The 16652-nt window shown below is 32.9% G+C and overlaps 1 protein-coding gene across 1 annotated transcript; it reads left to right on the top strand.

Moving 5' to 3' along the window:
• The first annotated feature begins 2 nt into the window (after positions 1-2).
• LOC127728217 (39S ribosomal protein L32, mitochondrial-like) lies at positions 3-10136 on the top strand. Its single transcript, XM_052235448.1, has 3 exons — positions 3-146; positions 8769-9020; positions 9903-10136. The coding sequence occupies exons 1-3, from the start codon at positions 59-61 to the stop codon at positions 10118-10120; spliced, it is 558 nt and encodes a 185-aa protein (XP_052091408.1). The 5' UTR covers positions 3-58; the 3' UTR covers positions 10121-10136.
• Positions 10137-16652: the final 6516 nt, after the last annotated feature.

Raw genomic sequence — 16652 nt, 5'->3', positions numbered from 1 at the left:
ATACTAACTGGTTCAATTTTGATATATTTATCGTCATTTGAAACCAGTCGAAATAAACATGAGCCTGCTAACACGGCTTCATCTTTCAGTGCAAAGACTTGAACAGTATTTACAAAAGCTAACAGCAACATATATAAATAACCAAAGTAAGAATTAAAAAAATGTCAGGTCGGTTTTATGCAACACGCATAAAAATATCACATCTTCATGGGATTTTGATATTTCAATTTTTATTGGGGGGTAAAGTTTTGCAATTACTTTCAAAAACATGAAACAACTAATACAATACAAACATTTATTAGGCTAATGAAATGGATTCACACAACACAATAGTTCAATAATAATCGATAAACAAATTTAAGAATAACCAAGATAGAAATTCAAAAATTGTTAATACATATCGTCTTGGTACCTGTTTTGACGCGGACCAGAAATGACGCACCGATTTAGTTAACGGTTTTATATTTCTAAACAAAAGCTGTGACGTCATCAACATTTGCTGTTCATAACATGATGTTGAAGGTCATCTGACTACAACAAAGATGCCTAAAACTCTGCCCAGAAATGTTATTATTGCTAAAATATTAAAGACAATGCAATTTCCGCCATTTTATTAAGGTAAAAAAAATTCTACCCTTCCCCGAAAGATTATCAGTCCTATCTCCACTTTGGTCAAGAAAAGTATGTAACCATATGCTTCCCCATTTTGTGTTTTTCAAATCCCGTGACTGTCATGTGACATGGTTTTATATTTAAGCGGGAATCACTGTAGAACAAATGATCGTCTCTTATATAATTTTCTATGGTTTATCGATTTTTTTTCATTCAATGTATGAAGTATACATTGATAAATGTATTATTGTCAATGTTGTTTTATGAATGCAATTACTTTTTATTTTCAAATATATGGAATATGTATATCACTTTCATAAATTTTGAACAATTATATACCAAAATATAGGTTACATTAAAATTGATTAAAAATTTGGTGTTACAATCATCATGATCATTAAAGTGAATGAAAATGTCAAAAGTTGTTAATAAAATTGAATCTGTTGCACAGTTTTAATTTTAAAGAATCCGGATTGAAGCAATTTTTCGATTATCAGTTACGTGCAAGTGGTTTTTACTGGTTTGTTTACAGTGCGTCATTACTGGTACCCATCATTAGTTGGCAGTCCATTTGTAATGTTAGCAAACATGAATTTTATTGCTATTACTGTTTCAAATATCAACTGTTTAATGATTGAAATATAATAACAAGTTCCCAATCTTTTATTCCATTCCGTTTTTCTAATTCTTTGAAATGGTAGATTAAATGCAGAAACAAAACAACCTTAGGTGCGTCATTACTGGTTCCTCGGGGATAATTAAGGTTCATCTAGTCCAAATAATTATGACGTCTTGAAAGGCTATTATATTTTTTTTCTTTGACGCCTTACATCGACAGGAAGGCGTCAAAGCAAAAATTTAAAATAGCCATCCAAGACATAATAATTTGGACTAAGGTTCATCATAACAAATGGAAAAAATGGCTGTATTTCCACCTCAGTACAGACTTACCTGTCCAGTTGGAAAAGTTTTAAGGATGGCATCCACTAGATATTGTTTTTGGATTTTGATGGGCATTTTTTTTCCTTTCTGCAGAAGGTGTAAAAATAAACAAACACCTGAATTATATATAATATGCTTTGATACTGTCCACTCAGTTAAACCCTTTAACTCACCTATAGTTGTGTAGATACCTATTGTCTGTCTATTGTCCATGTCAATCAAGGACAATCAATACAATACAATACAGTTTTAACCTGAGAGGGAGCATCTCAAAGTTGTATCCCAACTTAGTTTATTTTTACACCTTCTGCCTGAACAAAAAAAAAATGCCCATCAAAATCCAAAAAAAGATTATATCTTTCTGAAACACAAAATGCACTTCAATTTTATATATTTAGTGGATGCCAGGCCTTAAAAACTTTTCCAACTGGACAGGTAAGTCTGTACTCGGAGTAGTTTTTGAGGTGCAAATACAGCCATTTTTGTCCATTTGTTAGGATGAACCTTAATTAAACCTTAAAACCAGTAGAAAAATATAATGTAATACCCATTTATAAATAGGGCACAGGTGGGCGGGTTAAAAATGTTCTCTAAACTATCGAAATTGTTGATTGTCGCTTCAACTCAAAATTCAAAAATAATATAATAAGATCTAAGTGTTTACAGTGTGAAAACAAACCTTGGAGTGAAGAAAAAAGGTATGTAATTTAACAGGTAAATGATGAAAGTGAGTAGAATTCAACTGATAATCCAATAAGAAAAGTTATGACAAACTTAGGATGACGAAAATAAAAAGCAATTAAACAAATTAAATTCGTTAAGAGCAGAAAAATATAAAATCTAGCAAGAATTGAAATTTCTTTATCAGTAATTAATCATTTTTATTAAAATAAAAATTTCCAAATCAAAACCTTTATGTGGCTGGATTGATAGTGCTTTGTATCTGTATCTATATACTTGCACAGTATAGGAACTGTTCACCATTTTGTACGCACTTGAAGGAGAGCAGCTGGACTTAGTCCAACTGTCAGAGGGCGTGTCTAAAGCCCTCTTCTGTCTTTTATGCACTTACATGTTCAATGAAGTTCTATCTTCTAGGTAGTTCCAATCGATTATAGTTTTTGCAAAGAATGAGTGTTTCAGTGTGGTTTGATAAGTCTTTGAGTTTTTTGTTTCTACAGTACAGTTAAAGCGAACATGTTTCCAAACTCCATACACCGCAATTATTCATGGAGTGACACCAGGAAACTCCGATATCCCTCCCTAAATTCTCGGAGAAATTTGGGAGTATTCCTTTATGGATCTGAAAGTTATCAAGGTTAAAATTTTGTGGTCAAATCCGTGTCTCAGATACTTTAAGCAATAGGTCAACTATTGTAAGGTGTACATGTCAGACTGGCAGGTTTCATCTGACCTTGACTTCATTTCCATGGTTCATTGGTCAGTGTTAAGTTATTGTGGTTTTGTCTGTTTCTCAGATATCTGAGTAATAGACCAAACCAGACAGGCATGTAAACCTTCCATTCATTCCTGAAAAAAATTACAGCTTATACTATAAGCAATGGGGCCACTATATTAAATGAATGGAATGATTGTAAGGTGTACATGTCTGTCTGGCAGATTTCATCTGACGTTGACCTCATTTTTATAGTTCATTGGTCTATATTAAGTTTTCATGGTGTTGTCTGTTTAACGGATACTACAATGTACTATAAGCAATAGGTCAACTATGTTTGGTGCATGGAATGATTGTTAGGTGAACGTGATAATTGTCTGTCTGGAAGGTTCAGCTGACCTTGACCTCATTTTTATGGTTCATTAGTCAATGTTAAGTTTTCATGTTTATGTCTGATTTTCAGATACTACATGTATTAGCAATAGGTTAGCTTTATTCCATGTATGGAATGATTGCATGGTGTTCATGTTTTATGGCAGGGTTCATCTGACCATGACCTCATTTTTATGGTCCATTGGTCAATGTTTGGTTATTAGGTCAGTTTCTCAGATGCTACATGTATTAGCAATAAGGTAACTTTATTTGGTGTATGGTATGAGTGTAAGTTGTACATGTCTATCAGGGTTCATCTGACCTTGACCTCATTTACATGGATCATTGGCAATGTTAATTTTATGTAATATTGGTAGTAAAACCTTCATATTTCAAATATTTTTCAACATAAATTCAATCATAATTAGTAAAGCAGGCAAGACATTTCAGGTGTGCACTCTTGTTTTATATTTTACATATCGTAAATGTTAAAAATGAGGCAAGACTATGAGAATAACTTTATAAAAATTATAATCATTAATGTGTTGGATATATATTATATATGCAAGTTTATTACTTCAGGCTAATTAGATCACTGAAGTTTAATTAAGTAACAGTACATGTTTTCTGTTTGACACCCAAACTGTATTAAGCCATTTTATTGACAAAATTGATTTTTTATTGCCCATTTTATTTGCTGATCATGACCAACTAGGACATGTAGGAAGTAAATCTGAGATCAATTTTGTAAATTTTGTTGATCTAATAAAAATCAATACTATTACAATTGACAACAAATGCTTTAGAGCACTGGGATAAGTTAGGTTTGTAAATTTCATCCAATCCATGTAGTTCCTCTCATTAACAGGTACACATGTCACAATGACATCTTGTATCTTTAATTAATAGCTGTAAAGACAGTCAGTGAATGGTTGAGGATTAGGAGGAAATAAATCATGTTCTCTTTTCTAACTAAAAAGGCACAGGGGCACTCAAAAGGGCACAGAATAGGAAAATTTCAGGGGCTGGGTGTAGCATCTCTCTATTTTCTCCTAATTTGGTAACAGATTACCTGAGAGGAACATCTTTAAAATTTTACCCAACTTATAAAAGATAAAAAGATTTGGTATGCTTTAGTTTATTTTGACACCTTTCATGCCTTTTGTAGTGATGAACAAGAATTCACATCAATATCATTGAAATTTTTTATTTTCTGAAAGGCAAAAATGCAAATAACTTTTATATATCTAGTTCTTAAAAACTTTTCCAGTTGTAAAAGTGTGTCTGTACTCTGAATGAATGTTTATGTATAAACACAGAGCTATATTTGCCAAATGGTTATGATGAACCTTTAATAGCTAACAAAACCCATCAGTCTTAATCATATTATGAATACAAAATTCAGTGAAGTTTTAGAATGTCAGTAAACCTAGGACTTTCAATGAGGAGAGAGGCGGCTTAAAGTGGTAAAAGACTAAAACATATTGAAATAAAAAGCAAAATCGTTGTTATTTGAATTTTTTTGTGTTCATTTTAGTCAATACATGTATGTTTTACTTATTCCTATTTGAGATCCTTAAGTGTTAAACCTGTATACCTGGGATTTATCAACACTTGACCAACTGGCATCATAAAAACAATCTACTTTGACAAAAAGTGACAGTCTCACTTGTCTGAATGGAATAGTTACAAAAAAAAGGATACAACTGATCTTATTTGAATAAAAAATACAACAGAACAATATTGGATTTAATTACACATCCTTGCATGGATTTATCAACTTTCCTTTCATCATCAGTGGAAGTTGCATATTTTAAGTCAAGAAAATATACATGTATCCACCAAGATTGGCAAATATCTTTTAAAATACATTCAGGTCTATTCATTCCCCCTTTCACTCCAAATAAACTTATGAAGTATAGCATTTATTGATATTACAGCAATTCAGAAATAAAATTGTTTCACAAATACTGTAAATTCAGAAATTATTTGGAGCATTTATTATTGCGATTCTGTCACGACCAACTTAAATCCAAGATTTATTATTGCTTGTATCAGATACAGAATGCAAGTTCTTATTTTTGTGATAATCAATCACCCAGTTGCATTATTTGCATCAATAAAAACCTCACAATAATTTCTGAATTTACAGTAATAACTTTAGTTGTGATTGAAGCCCATTTTACATGTGCTTCCGTCCTAAGATAGGTTACAAGCGCTACAAAAAGCTCACTTTTTACATGTAGCTTACCTGGCCCGATGGGCCAAATGAGCTTTTCTCATCACTTGGCGTCCGTCGTCGTCGTTAACTTTTACAAAAATCTTCTCCTCTGAAACCACTGGGCCAAATTTAACCGAACTTGGCCATAATCATCATTGGGGTATCTTGTTTAAAAAATGTGTCCGATGACCCTGCCTGCTGACCAAGATGGCCGACATGGCTAAAAATAGAACATAGGGGTAAAATGCAAGTTTTGTCTATTATTTTGAAAACCATTATAAACAGACAAAATCTGACAGGGGCAAAAATGTTCATAATGTTGAGCTCTACCAATTGTCCGTATACATCAAAACTGTCAGACAACTTCTTATAGGAGTTATTGCCCTTAAATGACAAATTTTACCTTTTTTTTTCATTTTTATATGACCGAAAAATTTCTTTAGGACAATAACTTTAGTATATGTAAATAGAAATCTATGAAATTTAAACACAAGGTTTATAACCACAAAAGGAAGGTTGGGATTGATTTTGGGGGTTATGGTCCTAACAGTTTAAGAATAGGGGCCAAAAAGAGGCCCAAATAAGCATTTTCTAGTTTCCAGACAATAACTTGTGGAGCGGTGTATGGATCTGTCTGAATTTATGCCACAAGTTTCCATACCACAAAGGGATGGTTAGGATTGGCTTTGTGGGGTTATGGGTCAAACCGTTTAGGAATTAGGGGCAGAAAAGGGGGAAAACAAGGGTTTCCTGGTTAATGGACAATTACTTTAGCTTTGTTTCTTTATGATGGTACTTTTTGCTATTTGTTTGCTAGTTCTAGTATGAAATATTTTTTAGCTGTTTCTAGAAATATCAAATACTGTGATTTAAATACATATAATATTATAATAGTGTATATCAAAGGGTTCAGTGGTAATACATTTTTATACTCAGAATTGGTTATTCTTTGTTTGGTTTTTTTTTACATTAGATTTACCTCCCTTACAATGGTTTTGTTTTACAGAAATTTGTATTCTCTTGAGGTGATTATCTGTCAATTTATTTTTAGAAGTTACTTTTAAATGCTGATGAAGGAATTTTATTTTTAGATATTACTATAATGCTGATGAAGGAATTTTATTTTTAGCTCACCTGGCCCAAAGGGCCAAGTGAGCTTTTCTCATCACTTGGCGTCCGTCGTCCGTCGTTGTCGTCCGTCGTAGTTAACTTTTACAAAAATCTTCTCCTCTGAAACTACTAAGACAAATTTAACCAAACTTGTCCACAATCATCATTAGGGTATCTAGTTTAAAAAATGTGTCCGATGACCCCGCCTGCGAACCAAGATGGCCGACATTGCTAAAAAATAGTACATAGGGTAAAATGCAGTTTTTGGCTCATATCTCTGAAACCAATTTTCAGACCAATCAGGCAACACGTTGTTGGGTTGCGACCCCTGAATTGGTAATTTTAAGAAAATTTTGCAGCTTTTGGTTATTATCTTGAATATTATTATAGATAGAGATAAACTGTAAACAGCAATAATGTACAGCAAAGTAAGATCTACAAATAAGTCAACATGACCAAAATTGTCAATTGACCCCTTAAGGAGTTATTGCCCTTTATAGTCAATTTTTTACAATTTTCATAAATTTTGTAAATTTTTGTAAATTTTTACAAAATATTTTCCACTGTAACTACTGGGCCAAGTTCATTATAGATAGAGATAATTGTAAGCAGCAAGAATGTTCAGTAAAGTAAGATCTACAAACACATCACCATCACCAAAACACAATTTTGTCATGAATCCATCTGTGTCCTTTGTTTAATATGCACATATACCAAGGTGAGCGACACTGGCTCTTTAGAGCCTCTAGTTAGATATTACTATAAAATGTTGCTGATGAAGGAATTTTATTTTTAGATATTACTGTTAAATGTTGCTGATGATGGTTTTTTAGCCATGATTATGATGTCCTTTTCTATTTTAATACTTTTATGATGTATTTAAATCAGAGCCAAAAACAAGCATTTTTAAAGTTTCCAGACAATAACTTATGTTTAAGTGTATGGATCTCTCTAAAATTGTACCACAAGGTTCCATACTACAAAGGAAAGAATGGGATTCAGTTTGATGGTTAATGCTCCAAGGGGGGTTCAAAAAGTTTGAAAGGGGGGGGGGTCCAATTTTTTTTAAGGGGTTCACATTTTTTTTTCAGCATTTTTCAAATTTCAAATTTTTGAAAAGTTTCAAGAAGAAATCTTCAATTGCACAGTATTGTGAATTAGATTTGTAAAATGTTTGACCACATTTATTTTGTGTCAAAAACCTATATTATGTCAAAAAATTTGATCACAATCCAAATTCAGATAGTAGTCTGTATCAAGCTTGAATATTGTGTCCAAATTTGCCCCAACTATTCTGGGTTCAACCACTGCGGTTGTATCAGGCTGCGCTCAGCGAAGCATTTTATTGCATATTATCTTGAAAACTATGATAGATAAAGAGAAACTTTAAGTTGCCAAAATGATCAGCAAGACAAGTTCTACAAATAAGTCTGCATTGTTGAATTTGTCAATCGACTCCTTTTTAGAGTTATTACCCTTTGATGAAGATTTTTACCCTTATCGTTTTTGCCTTATATCTTAAAAATTATAATAGATAGATAGAAACTTAAATAAGCAAAAATGAATAGCAAGACAAGATACACAATTAAGACAATTTGTTGGAAATCGTCCAGCAACTTTTTATTGGAGTTATTGCCCTTTAATGATGATTTTTACCATGTTTTGCCTTATATGGTAAAAATTGTGATAGATAAATAGACACTTTAAATCACAAAGATGATTAGCAATGCAAGATCTACTTACAAGTCAAATTTTACTGATATAGTTTGTAGACTGTCACTCTTTAAAGGAGTGATTGCCTTTAAATGAGGATTTTTTTTACCCTCTTTTGTGTTTTGAGCAAAAACTAAAGAAGATTGAGAGATACTAAACAGACTAAAGGATCAGTAATACAAGATCAACAAAACAGAGATTTTTGTCATGAATTCTATTCTCGTCTACAAAGTTGGAGAGTTTCCTTTGTTAAATATGCACATAGACCAAGGTGAGCGACACAGGCTCTTTAGAGCCTCTAGTTAATTTTTTTACATAATCTTTATGTTCTAAATAGCAAATCTCTTTAATACTTTGTGTACAATTGTTGTATCAGTTTATATTTATGATTTCTACTTTCAGCACATTTTGGCTTAGCTATAGATACACCTTCAACAAATGGAAGATTGGACAATGGCCATGCTGAGCAAAAGTCTATTTTGGATGAAATCTTTTCTCCAATAGATTATGCAGTACCTAAATTTAGACGATCACGTGAACGTAGAATGACACGGCAGTTTGGGAAACATCAAATGGAAAAATATATTGATATCAAGAAAAGTTTGATTATGTGTCTTGAATGTGGTCATTGGCATGAAAAGAGAACAATTTGTGGTAAGTTTTGAAGTTAATGAAAGAGGAGGAATAGATGGTTTATTTATTCATGACACACTTGAAATAGCAAATTAAAGGAGCAACAGTGAGGTGTTCACCACAAAGCAAAAGCTTACTCAAGACCGCCCCTAGCACCTTTTTTAGTTGAATTTTTGCCAGATGGCCTTGACGCTGCAATGAAGATCATAGACAAATGATAGATGTGGGGTAATATCAACAGATTACAGACTAATACAAATAAAGAAATCAAACAAATATGTAACAATTTCCTTCACAATCTCAATGTAAAATGCAGAACTATACAAACATTTAGACAACCATGGACCAAATTTATTCAAAATATTTGTTAGATAACCTTGGCAGGAAATACTGTATGGATAGGGCAAATAATTTGGATGGACTGGTAAAACAATTAGTGCGGTTTTTCATCTCAAAGCTACAGTGAGACCTAGCCCTTCAACACAGGATTAAAAGCTCACACCTCAAAGCATGTTCAAAAGGTCCCTAGCACTGATTTGAGCAGAATTATTTGCTATATTTGTCCATAACTTTACAACTGTGAACTGAAGAACATACTTAAACTATAAATTTAACCATGTCAAAGTGATTTATAAACAAAAGGCATACAAATTTTGATGTTGCTGTTCATTTTATGCCCTTACATTTATAGTATAGAACTTTTTTTTTGTAGCATTGTTTACTTTAAATTTTATGACTCTGATTATAATAACAAAACCTTCTTCAAGAATTGATCGTTAGTAAGATTTTTAAAACATCTTAGATCTAATAAAATTTTACTTCTAAGATGAATAACCAGTTGTGTCTGAAATATTGTAAAATTTATCTTGTATGCTAAAAAAATGTCCTGTTGCCTATTTTCAGGTACTTGTTATGAAAGAGTTAAAGAAGAAACACAAGAGATGAAAAAAGAATTGGGCGAGGCCATGGAGTATACACCTGATCAGAAAGAAATCATGTTTGTTTATGATGGTGAAGAGAAACCTACCTTTGAAGGAAAACATATTGTGGAAATGAAAAAGCCTAGACCTAAGTGGTTTGCTGATGCACTGTTGACAAAAGTGAAACCATCAAATAATTAAAATTCAATAAAAGTTTTGTTATGTTTTACAATTTTCTTTCACCTTTACCTTATCTGATTTTGAAATATATGTCCACTATACATTCAACTTGCCATAGGTTATATATCTGTCTCTTAATATTCATTTAAAAAATGTTTATAAAACAAAAAAATCAAAAACCAAATGATATTATTTTGTGATCACAACACATGATTCTGGAATAACCTTCATCAAGTCTCATGACCAAAAGTTTCGACAAAGCCTTAGTGGTATTGTGGTTTCATGCTCCCTCGTGTGATGATTAAAACTATTATGGGCTAAATCATAAACTTGAACATGGTATTTGCTGCTCCTCTATTTAATAAGCATGCAGTCTTAAGGAATAAAAATCAACTTAAGGGTTGGCTTAAGTCATAATAATGTGTCCAGGTAAGGTGACTTGACGTCCAGCAAACAGTTACTATGTGAACTACCACATTAAAATTTTGCTCAGAGTGTAGGTCTAGTACAAAGCAGGTTCATATCACATTAAAATGTTCTTGTCCTGATATGCATGTAATAAATGGATGTTAAAGACCAATCTATCAATCTAAAAAGTTAAGAAAGGCAAAATATATAAGTTGTGCTGGAGCATAAAAACAAAAAGAGCCTAAAGAGAACAGCCAAATTAATCTGTGTTCAGCTTTGCCAGAGAATATTACTTGTTACATTAGTATTTTAGTACTGGAAATTTATTATGAAATCATGCCAATTCTTATAAAGAACTGGGCCTTAGGAAGATGGCACCCTGTGAACAGCTGTTCCACTGGCACTGTACTGGCCCAGTGATTATATAAAAAAAAAACAAATGACACAATTTCATTGTGCACAACACATATTTCTGGAATAACTTTCATCAGATACCCTGAAACTAAAAGTTTGGAAAAATTAAAAAAGGGGCCTAAATAGAACATCAAGAACTGTCTCAAGGTCAGCTTGCCTGAGGGAATTATGTCTTATTTGTAGCAGTTACAAGGTTATATCCACCATGTTTAACCGACATTGACAATACCTTCATTTTTTAATTGTTGTTTTCTGTATTATTCTGATTAAAACCCCTGAAATTTTGACTGTCAAATTTGTTTAAATCTTCTCTGAAAATATGAGCTGAATTGCAATTATTTTGAACCCTGGGGAATACTAACTAACACAAAAGCCATCTGATGCTCAAGTCAGAAATTTCCATTTCTTAAGCAGTTGAGGGGTTGATTTACTTGATGAGGAATTCAGGTTCTACAAGCCTATAACTAGTTTTACCACATTGAACATTTGATTATGATACTATAAAAAGTAGATCAACAATATTTGATGAATGGAATAATTGTACATGTTTGACAGCAGGGTTCTCTGACCTTAACATCAATTACATGGATCTTTTATCAAGTAAAGTTTATGTGATACTTGTAGTAAAATCTTAATCTCAAAGACTTTCAACATAAAATCAATCATGATCAGTAGCAGGCGAGACATTTCAGTGTGTGCCACTATATTCACTTTGTGAACATCTATTGCCTCTATTTTTAACCCCCTACTCAAAGATGAGGTAGTATACTGCATTGACCTTGTCATCTGTTCATCCTTAAATAATTTTCATTACACATTACTCACTTTCTGTCACTACAAACCAGTAAAAGTCTGAAATGGCCTATATCTGTACTCAACTGTACTGATTTTTACTTGACCAGTCTGAATTGGTCTGAATCTTAATTGATATTATGTGTTATTCAATGATTTGATATTTCATCTGAAAATTTATAATGATGTGTTGTTCTGCACAAGGGATTTCCAGATCTTCAGGATAGTCACTTTCTGATCAACTATACTTAAAAATTTTTATTATTCCCATTGAGCAATTTTTATACGACCACAAAAAAAATTATATATTGGTATCACGTCGTCGTCCGAAGACAGTTGGTTTCCGGACAATAACTTTAGTATAAGTAAATAGAAATCTATGAAATTTTAAACACAAGGTTTATAACCACAAAAGGAAGGTTGGGATTGATTTTGGGGGTTATAGGCCCTAACAGTTTAGGAATTATGGGCCAAAAAGAGGCCCAAAAAGGCATTTTTCTAGTTTCCAGACAATAACTTGTGTTTAAGTGTATGGATCTCTCTGAAATTATACCACAAGTTTCCATACCACAAAGGGATGGTTAGGATTGGCTTTGGGGGGTTATGGCTCAAACTGTTTAGGAATTAGGGGCAAAAAAGGTTGAAAAAACAAGGGTTTCCTGGTTAATGGACAATTTAAAAGCAGTGTAAGGGAGGTAATCCAAAAACAAAATTGTACAATGTTGTACAATGTTGGATTACCTCCCTTACACTGCTTTTAAATTATCTATTTAAGACTTTTATGATGTATTTAAATGGGTAATTATGGTTGCAAACTCCATTGGAAATTTGAATTGAGATTATGATGACCATATCTTGAGGGAAAGAATTTTTTTTTTTGGAAAAGGGGATGGGGGTTAAAAGAAATTGGGGGGGGGGAGCAATTTTTTCTCATTTCAGATATTAAACAAAATTTCTTCACATATTTGGGGATTTTTTTGGGGGGGGGGGGGGGGGTCAATACACAACAGCATAGTGTATTGCACAAAAGCAAACAAAAAAGGGGGTTAATTTTTATTTTCATTTTTGGGTGGGGGGGGTGTCAATTCGCACAGGCACAGTGTATATCACAAAAGCAAAAAAATGAATATAAATTCAAATCATATAACCAATTCTAAGTTCTTTGACTACAGTTATTCTGTGTCAGAAACCTATTATGTGTCAAATATTTAATTACAATCCAAATTCAGACCTGTATCAAGCGCGATATTGTGTCCATTTTTGCCCCAACTGTTCAGGTTTGGACCTCTGCAGTCGTATCCAGCTGTGCCCAGCGAAGCAATTTATTGTAATATATCACTCAGCTTGTGTATTATTGAGCAATTTGGTATTTGGTCTGGAACTTTTGAAAAATAAGGTGTACCATATAAGTGATTTTCAGATCTGCCAGGCTTCCTGTTTGACCATTCTTTTAACCTTTTTATCAAAATGTCTAATATCAAGTTGGGATTGACATGACATCACTTACAACTTCTTGTTGGTGGAGTTAAGATTTAAGGAAGACTAATGTGAAACAGATTTCATATTCACAAATTAATTTTACTACAGTATACATAAAGTTATCAACTGTCTTAAATGTAGGTCAAAAGAAACATTTCAAGGTTCAACAATAATGCTTAATTTGTTGGTTTAATTTCAAGTTTAATGCGTAACAGATGCTATATCACAGTGCTACTTCACAATAGAATACAACCCCCAAGGGTGACTGGGGAATAGAAGTATGGTCACCATTGGTCTTCCTCCGACCGGCAGTAAAACCCGTGCTTAAGTGGGGCGTCCGTTTGGCTGTGCGGGATGTACAAATTCGCAGCCACGTCCGGTCAGAATGGGGACGTTAAATCCGATGCCTCGTGTAAAGAGAGTGCCACGCTCTTTGCACGTTAAGAACCCTTGCAACAACTCTTTGAGGGGTCCGTAGGTGACCTGTTGCAAGGCTAAATTTCTGTCCCTATCCAATATACCCTCATTTCCCGTGGCAGTCTAAATTTCTCCGACCTTTATCCCTTAATCTATTACAGAACCTACCTATTGTATTTATTGTGAACTTGTTCTCGTCCTGAATATGCATGAAATATTTGCCACTGGACGTTAAGCAACCAACAATCAATCAATCAATAGAATACAAGATATGAAAATTTTGTATATAGGTCAAAGGGATGGTATGATTTCATGATTAATATTAATGGTTATCAGTGGTCTGACCTGAAGTTTAACTAGAGGCGAAATAAACCAGATTGACATTCATACTCATAAGTCGAAAAATAAACTGACAATGCCATGGCTAAAAAAGAAAAAGACCAACAGACAAACAATAGTACACAAAACACAACATAGAAATCTAAAGACTGAGCAACACGAACCCCACCAAAAACTGGGGACGATCTCAGGTGCTCCAGAAGGGTATGCAGGTACTGCTGGAATATTGCTACATAGAAATGGAAAGTTCACAATTGTGAAGCTGAAATCATCTCTTTTGTCGTAAAGTTTGTTTTCAACCAACCCTCATTGTCAATTTCTAGATGTAATTTGTAATTATTGCGAACCAAATGAAAGTCTTCCACAGAGTCATCTGCTCTTGACCAGGGTATTTAAACTTTTGTCTATTCTCTTGTCCTATTGCATAAGTACAATAGCTATTGTTCTCTGTGCAGTTTTTTCACTGGGACCTTTAAATTTCTTCTAGGAGAAATCTATCACTCATTGATTAATTTACCTGACCAAAAAATTATCTTTTTGGGGGGGGGGGGGGGGGGGGGGGAAATAGTTGTATAAACTCGCATAAACTGCATGCAATATTGTATTTAATCCATATCAATAACATATTTTCAATCTGTTCAATATAAACACTGATTTAATTATAAAAAGTTTACTTCTGACAAAATTTTTAGTATTGTTCCAATGAAATTGCATGTTTTTGTTGTTGTTCAGTTATAGAATACATTTATCAAGACCTTAATTTATAAACTCAATAATTTTCAAGTTTTTATTTGTCAAACACACACAAAAAAGCAAATTTTAATAGGGAAAGTATAAAATTTTTTTTCAGAAATCAACTTTTAATTTTTGAATCAGTGTTTATATTGAAACTATTAAAAATGAATTATTGATATTGAATAAATACAACACCACATGCAGTTTTTTGAGTCCTTATTTAGTATTTGTACATGTATTTTCATTTTTGACAGTTCAATTTTTTGTTCAGGTAAATTAATCAGTGAGTGATAGATTTCTCTTGGAAGAAATTTAAAGGTCTAATAAAAAAACTACACAGAGAACAATAGCTATCCTATTTATTAGATGGGACAAAAGAACTTATAAAAGTTTAAATCGACAGGTAACTTGCAGGTGAATCTGTGGAAAAGCATCATTGGGTTTGCAATAATACAAACTTTTTTGTTCAGGGATAATATATTCCAAAACATAGGTTATAATCATGGTACAACCATTTATTCATTTATTCACTAATCAGCATAACAATGTAATACTTAAGAATTGATATGAAAGGCTGTGTGTAGCATTGGACATATAAAAGAAAAATGTGTCCATGGGACACAGATGCCTGTGCTTGTAATTATATAGCAAATTCAGCAATTTTTCAATTTACAAACGGTCATATCTCGAGAACTGTGAAAGTGATGCCACTCAAATTCGAACTTGATCTGTGTTTGGTGGTAATAAGCATTGTGTATAAGGTTTATAACATTTGGTTGTGGCAAACTAAAGTTAGAGTGCAGAAACTGCAAATTAAGCAATTGTTCCATTTATAAAGTGACATAACTCGAGAAAGGTAAAAGTGATGCTACCCAAGTTCTAATTTGATCTGTGTTTGGTGGTAACATTTGGTTGAGGCAAACTAAAGATAGTGTTCGGAAATGGCAAATTTAACAATTTTACCATTTATAAAGGGACATAAATCGAGAAAAGTAGAGGTGACGCCACTTTAATTCAAACAGCGTGGCACTCCGGCTTCCTCCATCAATAAACTGTTAACACAGAGCTATATCTTGCCTCTTTGTAATTTTGAAAGTATAATGCAGATATTGAATCAAAATGCGTTATTTAAACATGTAAACTATGCAAAACATTCAAAGTAAATGAACTATGACTTATGGTGCAGGACCAAATAACCCAATGGAAATGAGAATGCCAATGCTTATTAAATTGCATACCAAATACAATTGGCTTATAAGTGGTTCTCTTTATAATAACCTAAACACAAACTTCAATTTATAAACAATGTAAAAGTTTCTAAATCAATAAACTGTGCTAAGGGGATGGGGCCATATAGTCACCATGGAAAAAAGACTTCCAAATGCTAAAACAACTGCATACCAAATATCATTGACTTAGCACTAGTGGTTCCTGTTAAACTGATCTAATCACAAACTTAACATGTAAACTATGCAAAACATTTAAAGTCAATAGGCCATGACTGAGGGGGCGAAGTCAAATACTATCCATGGAAATGAGATATGCCAATGCTTATGCATCTACTTAACAAATATTATTTATCTACCACTAGCATTTCCCCTTAAACTGACCTAATCACAAACTATTGTAATTTCAGAAATTAATGCAGTCATTTATTATTGCGATTTTTGAAGAATGGACAAAAATGTGAGATTAACTATTGCGATTTCAGGAAAATATTTTTACCGATATATGCGTCATATATCAAAATGAGAGTTCTTGTTATTGCGATACTCGCCCAGTCGCAAAATTCGCATTAATTTCTGAATTTACAGTAATTCATGTAAAGTAAGCAAAAGTTTCAAAGTCAATAGACCATGACTGAGGGGGTGGGGTTGAATAATCTCCATGGCAATAAGATGTGTCAATGCTAATACAACTGCATACCAAATATCATTGACCTACGACTAGTGGTTCCCCATAAACTGAC

This window comes from Mytilus californianus, unplaced genomic scaffold, assembly GCF_021869535.1.
Source record: "Mytilus californianus isolate M0D057914Y unplaced genomic scaffold, xbMytCali1.0.p SCAF_2, whole genome shotgun sequence".
Lineage (NCBI taxonomy): Eukaryota > Metazoa > Mollusca > Bivalvia > Mytilida > Mytilidae > Mytilus > Mytilus californianus.
The sequence above is the reverse complement of the archived record's forward strand: the minus strand, read 5'-3'. Positions and strand labels throughout refer to the sequence as shown.

What these genes read in the sequence shown, in the direction of transcription:
- LOC127728217 (XM_052235448.1), top strand. Translation starts at nt 59, where the DNA reads ATGAGCCTGCTAACACGGCTTCATCTTTCAGTGCAAAGACTTGAACAG. An exon ending in AACATATATAAATAACCAAA is followed by an intron (nt 147 to 8,768) that starts GTAAGAATTAAA and finishes TTCTACTTTCAG; the next exon opens with CACATTTTGGCTTAGCTATA. An exon ending in TGAAAAGAGAACAATTTGTG is followed by an intron (nt 9,021 to 9,902) that starts GTAAGTTTTGAA and finishes GCCTATTTTCAG; the next exon opens with GTACTTGTTATGAAAGAGTT.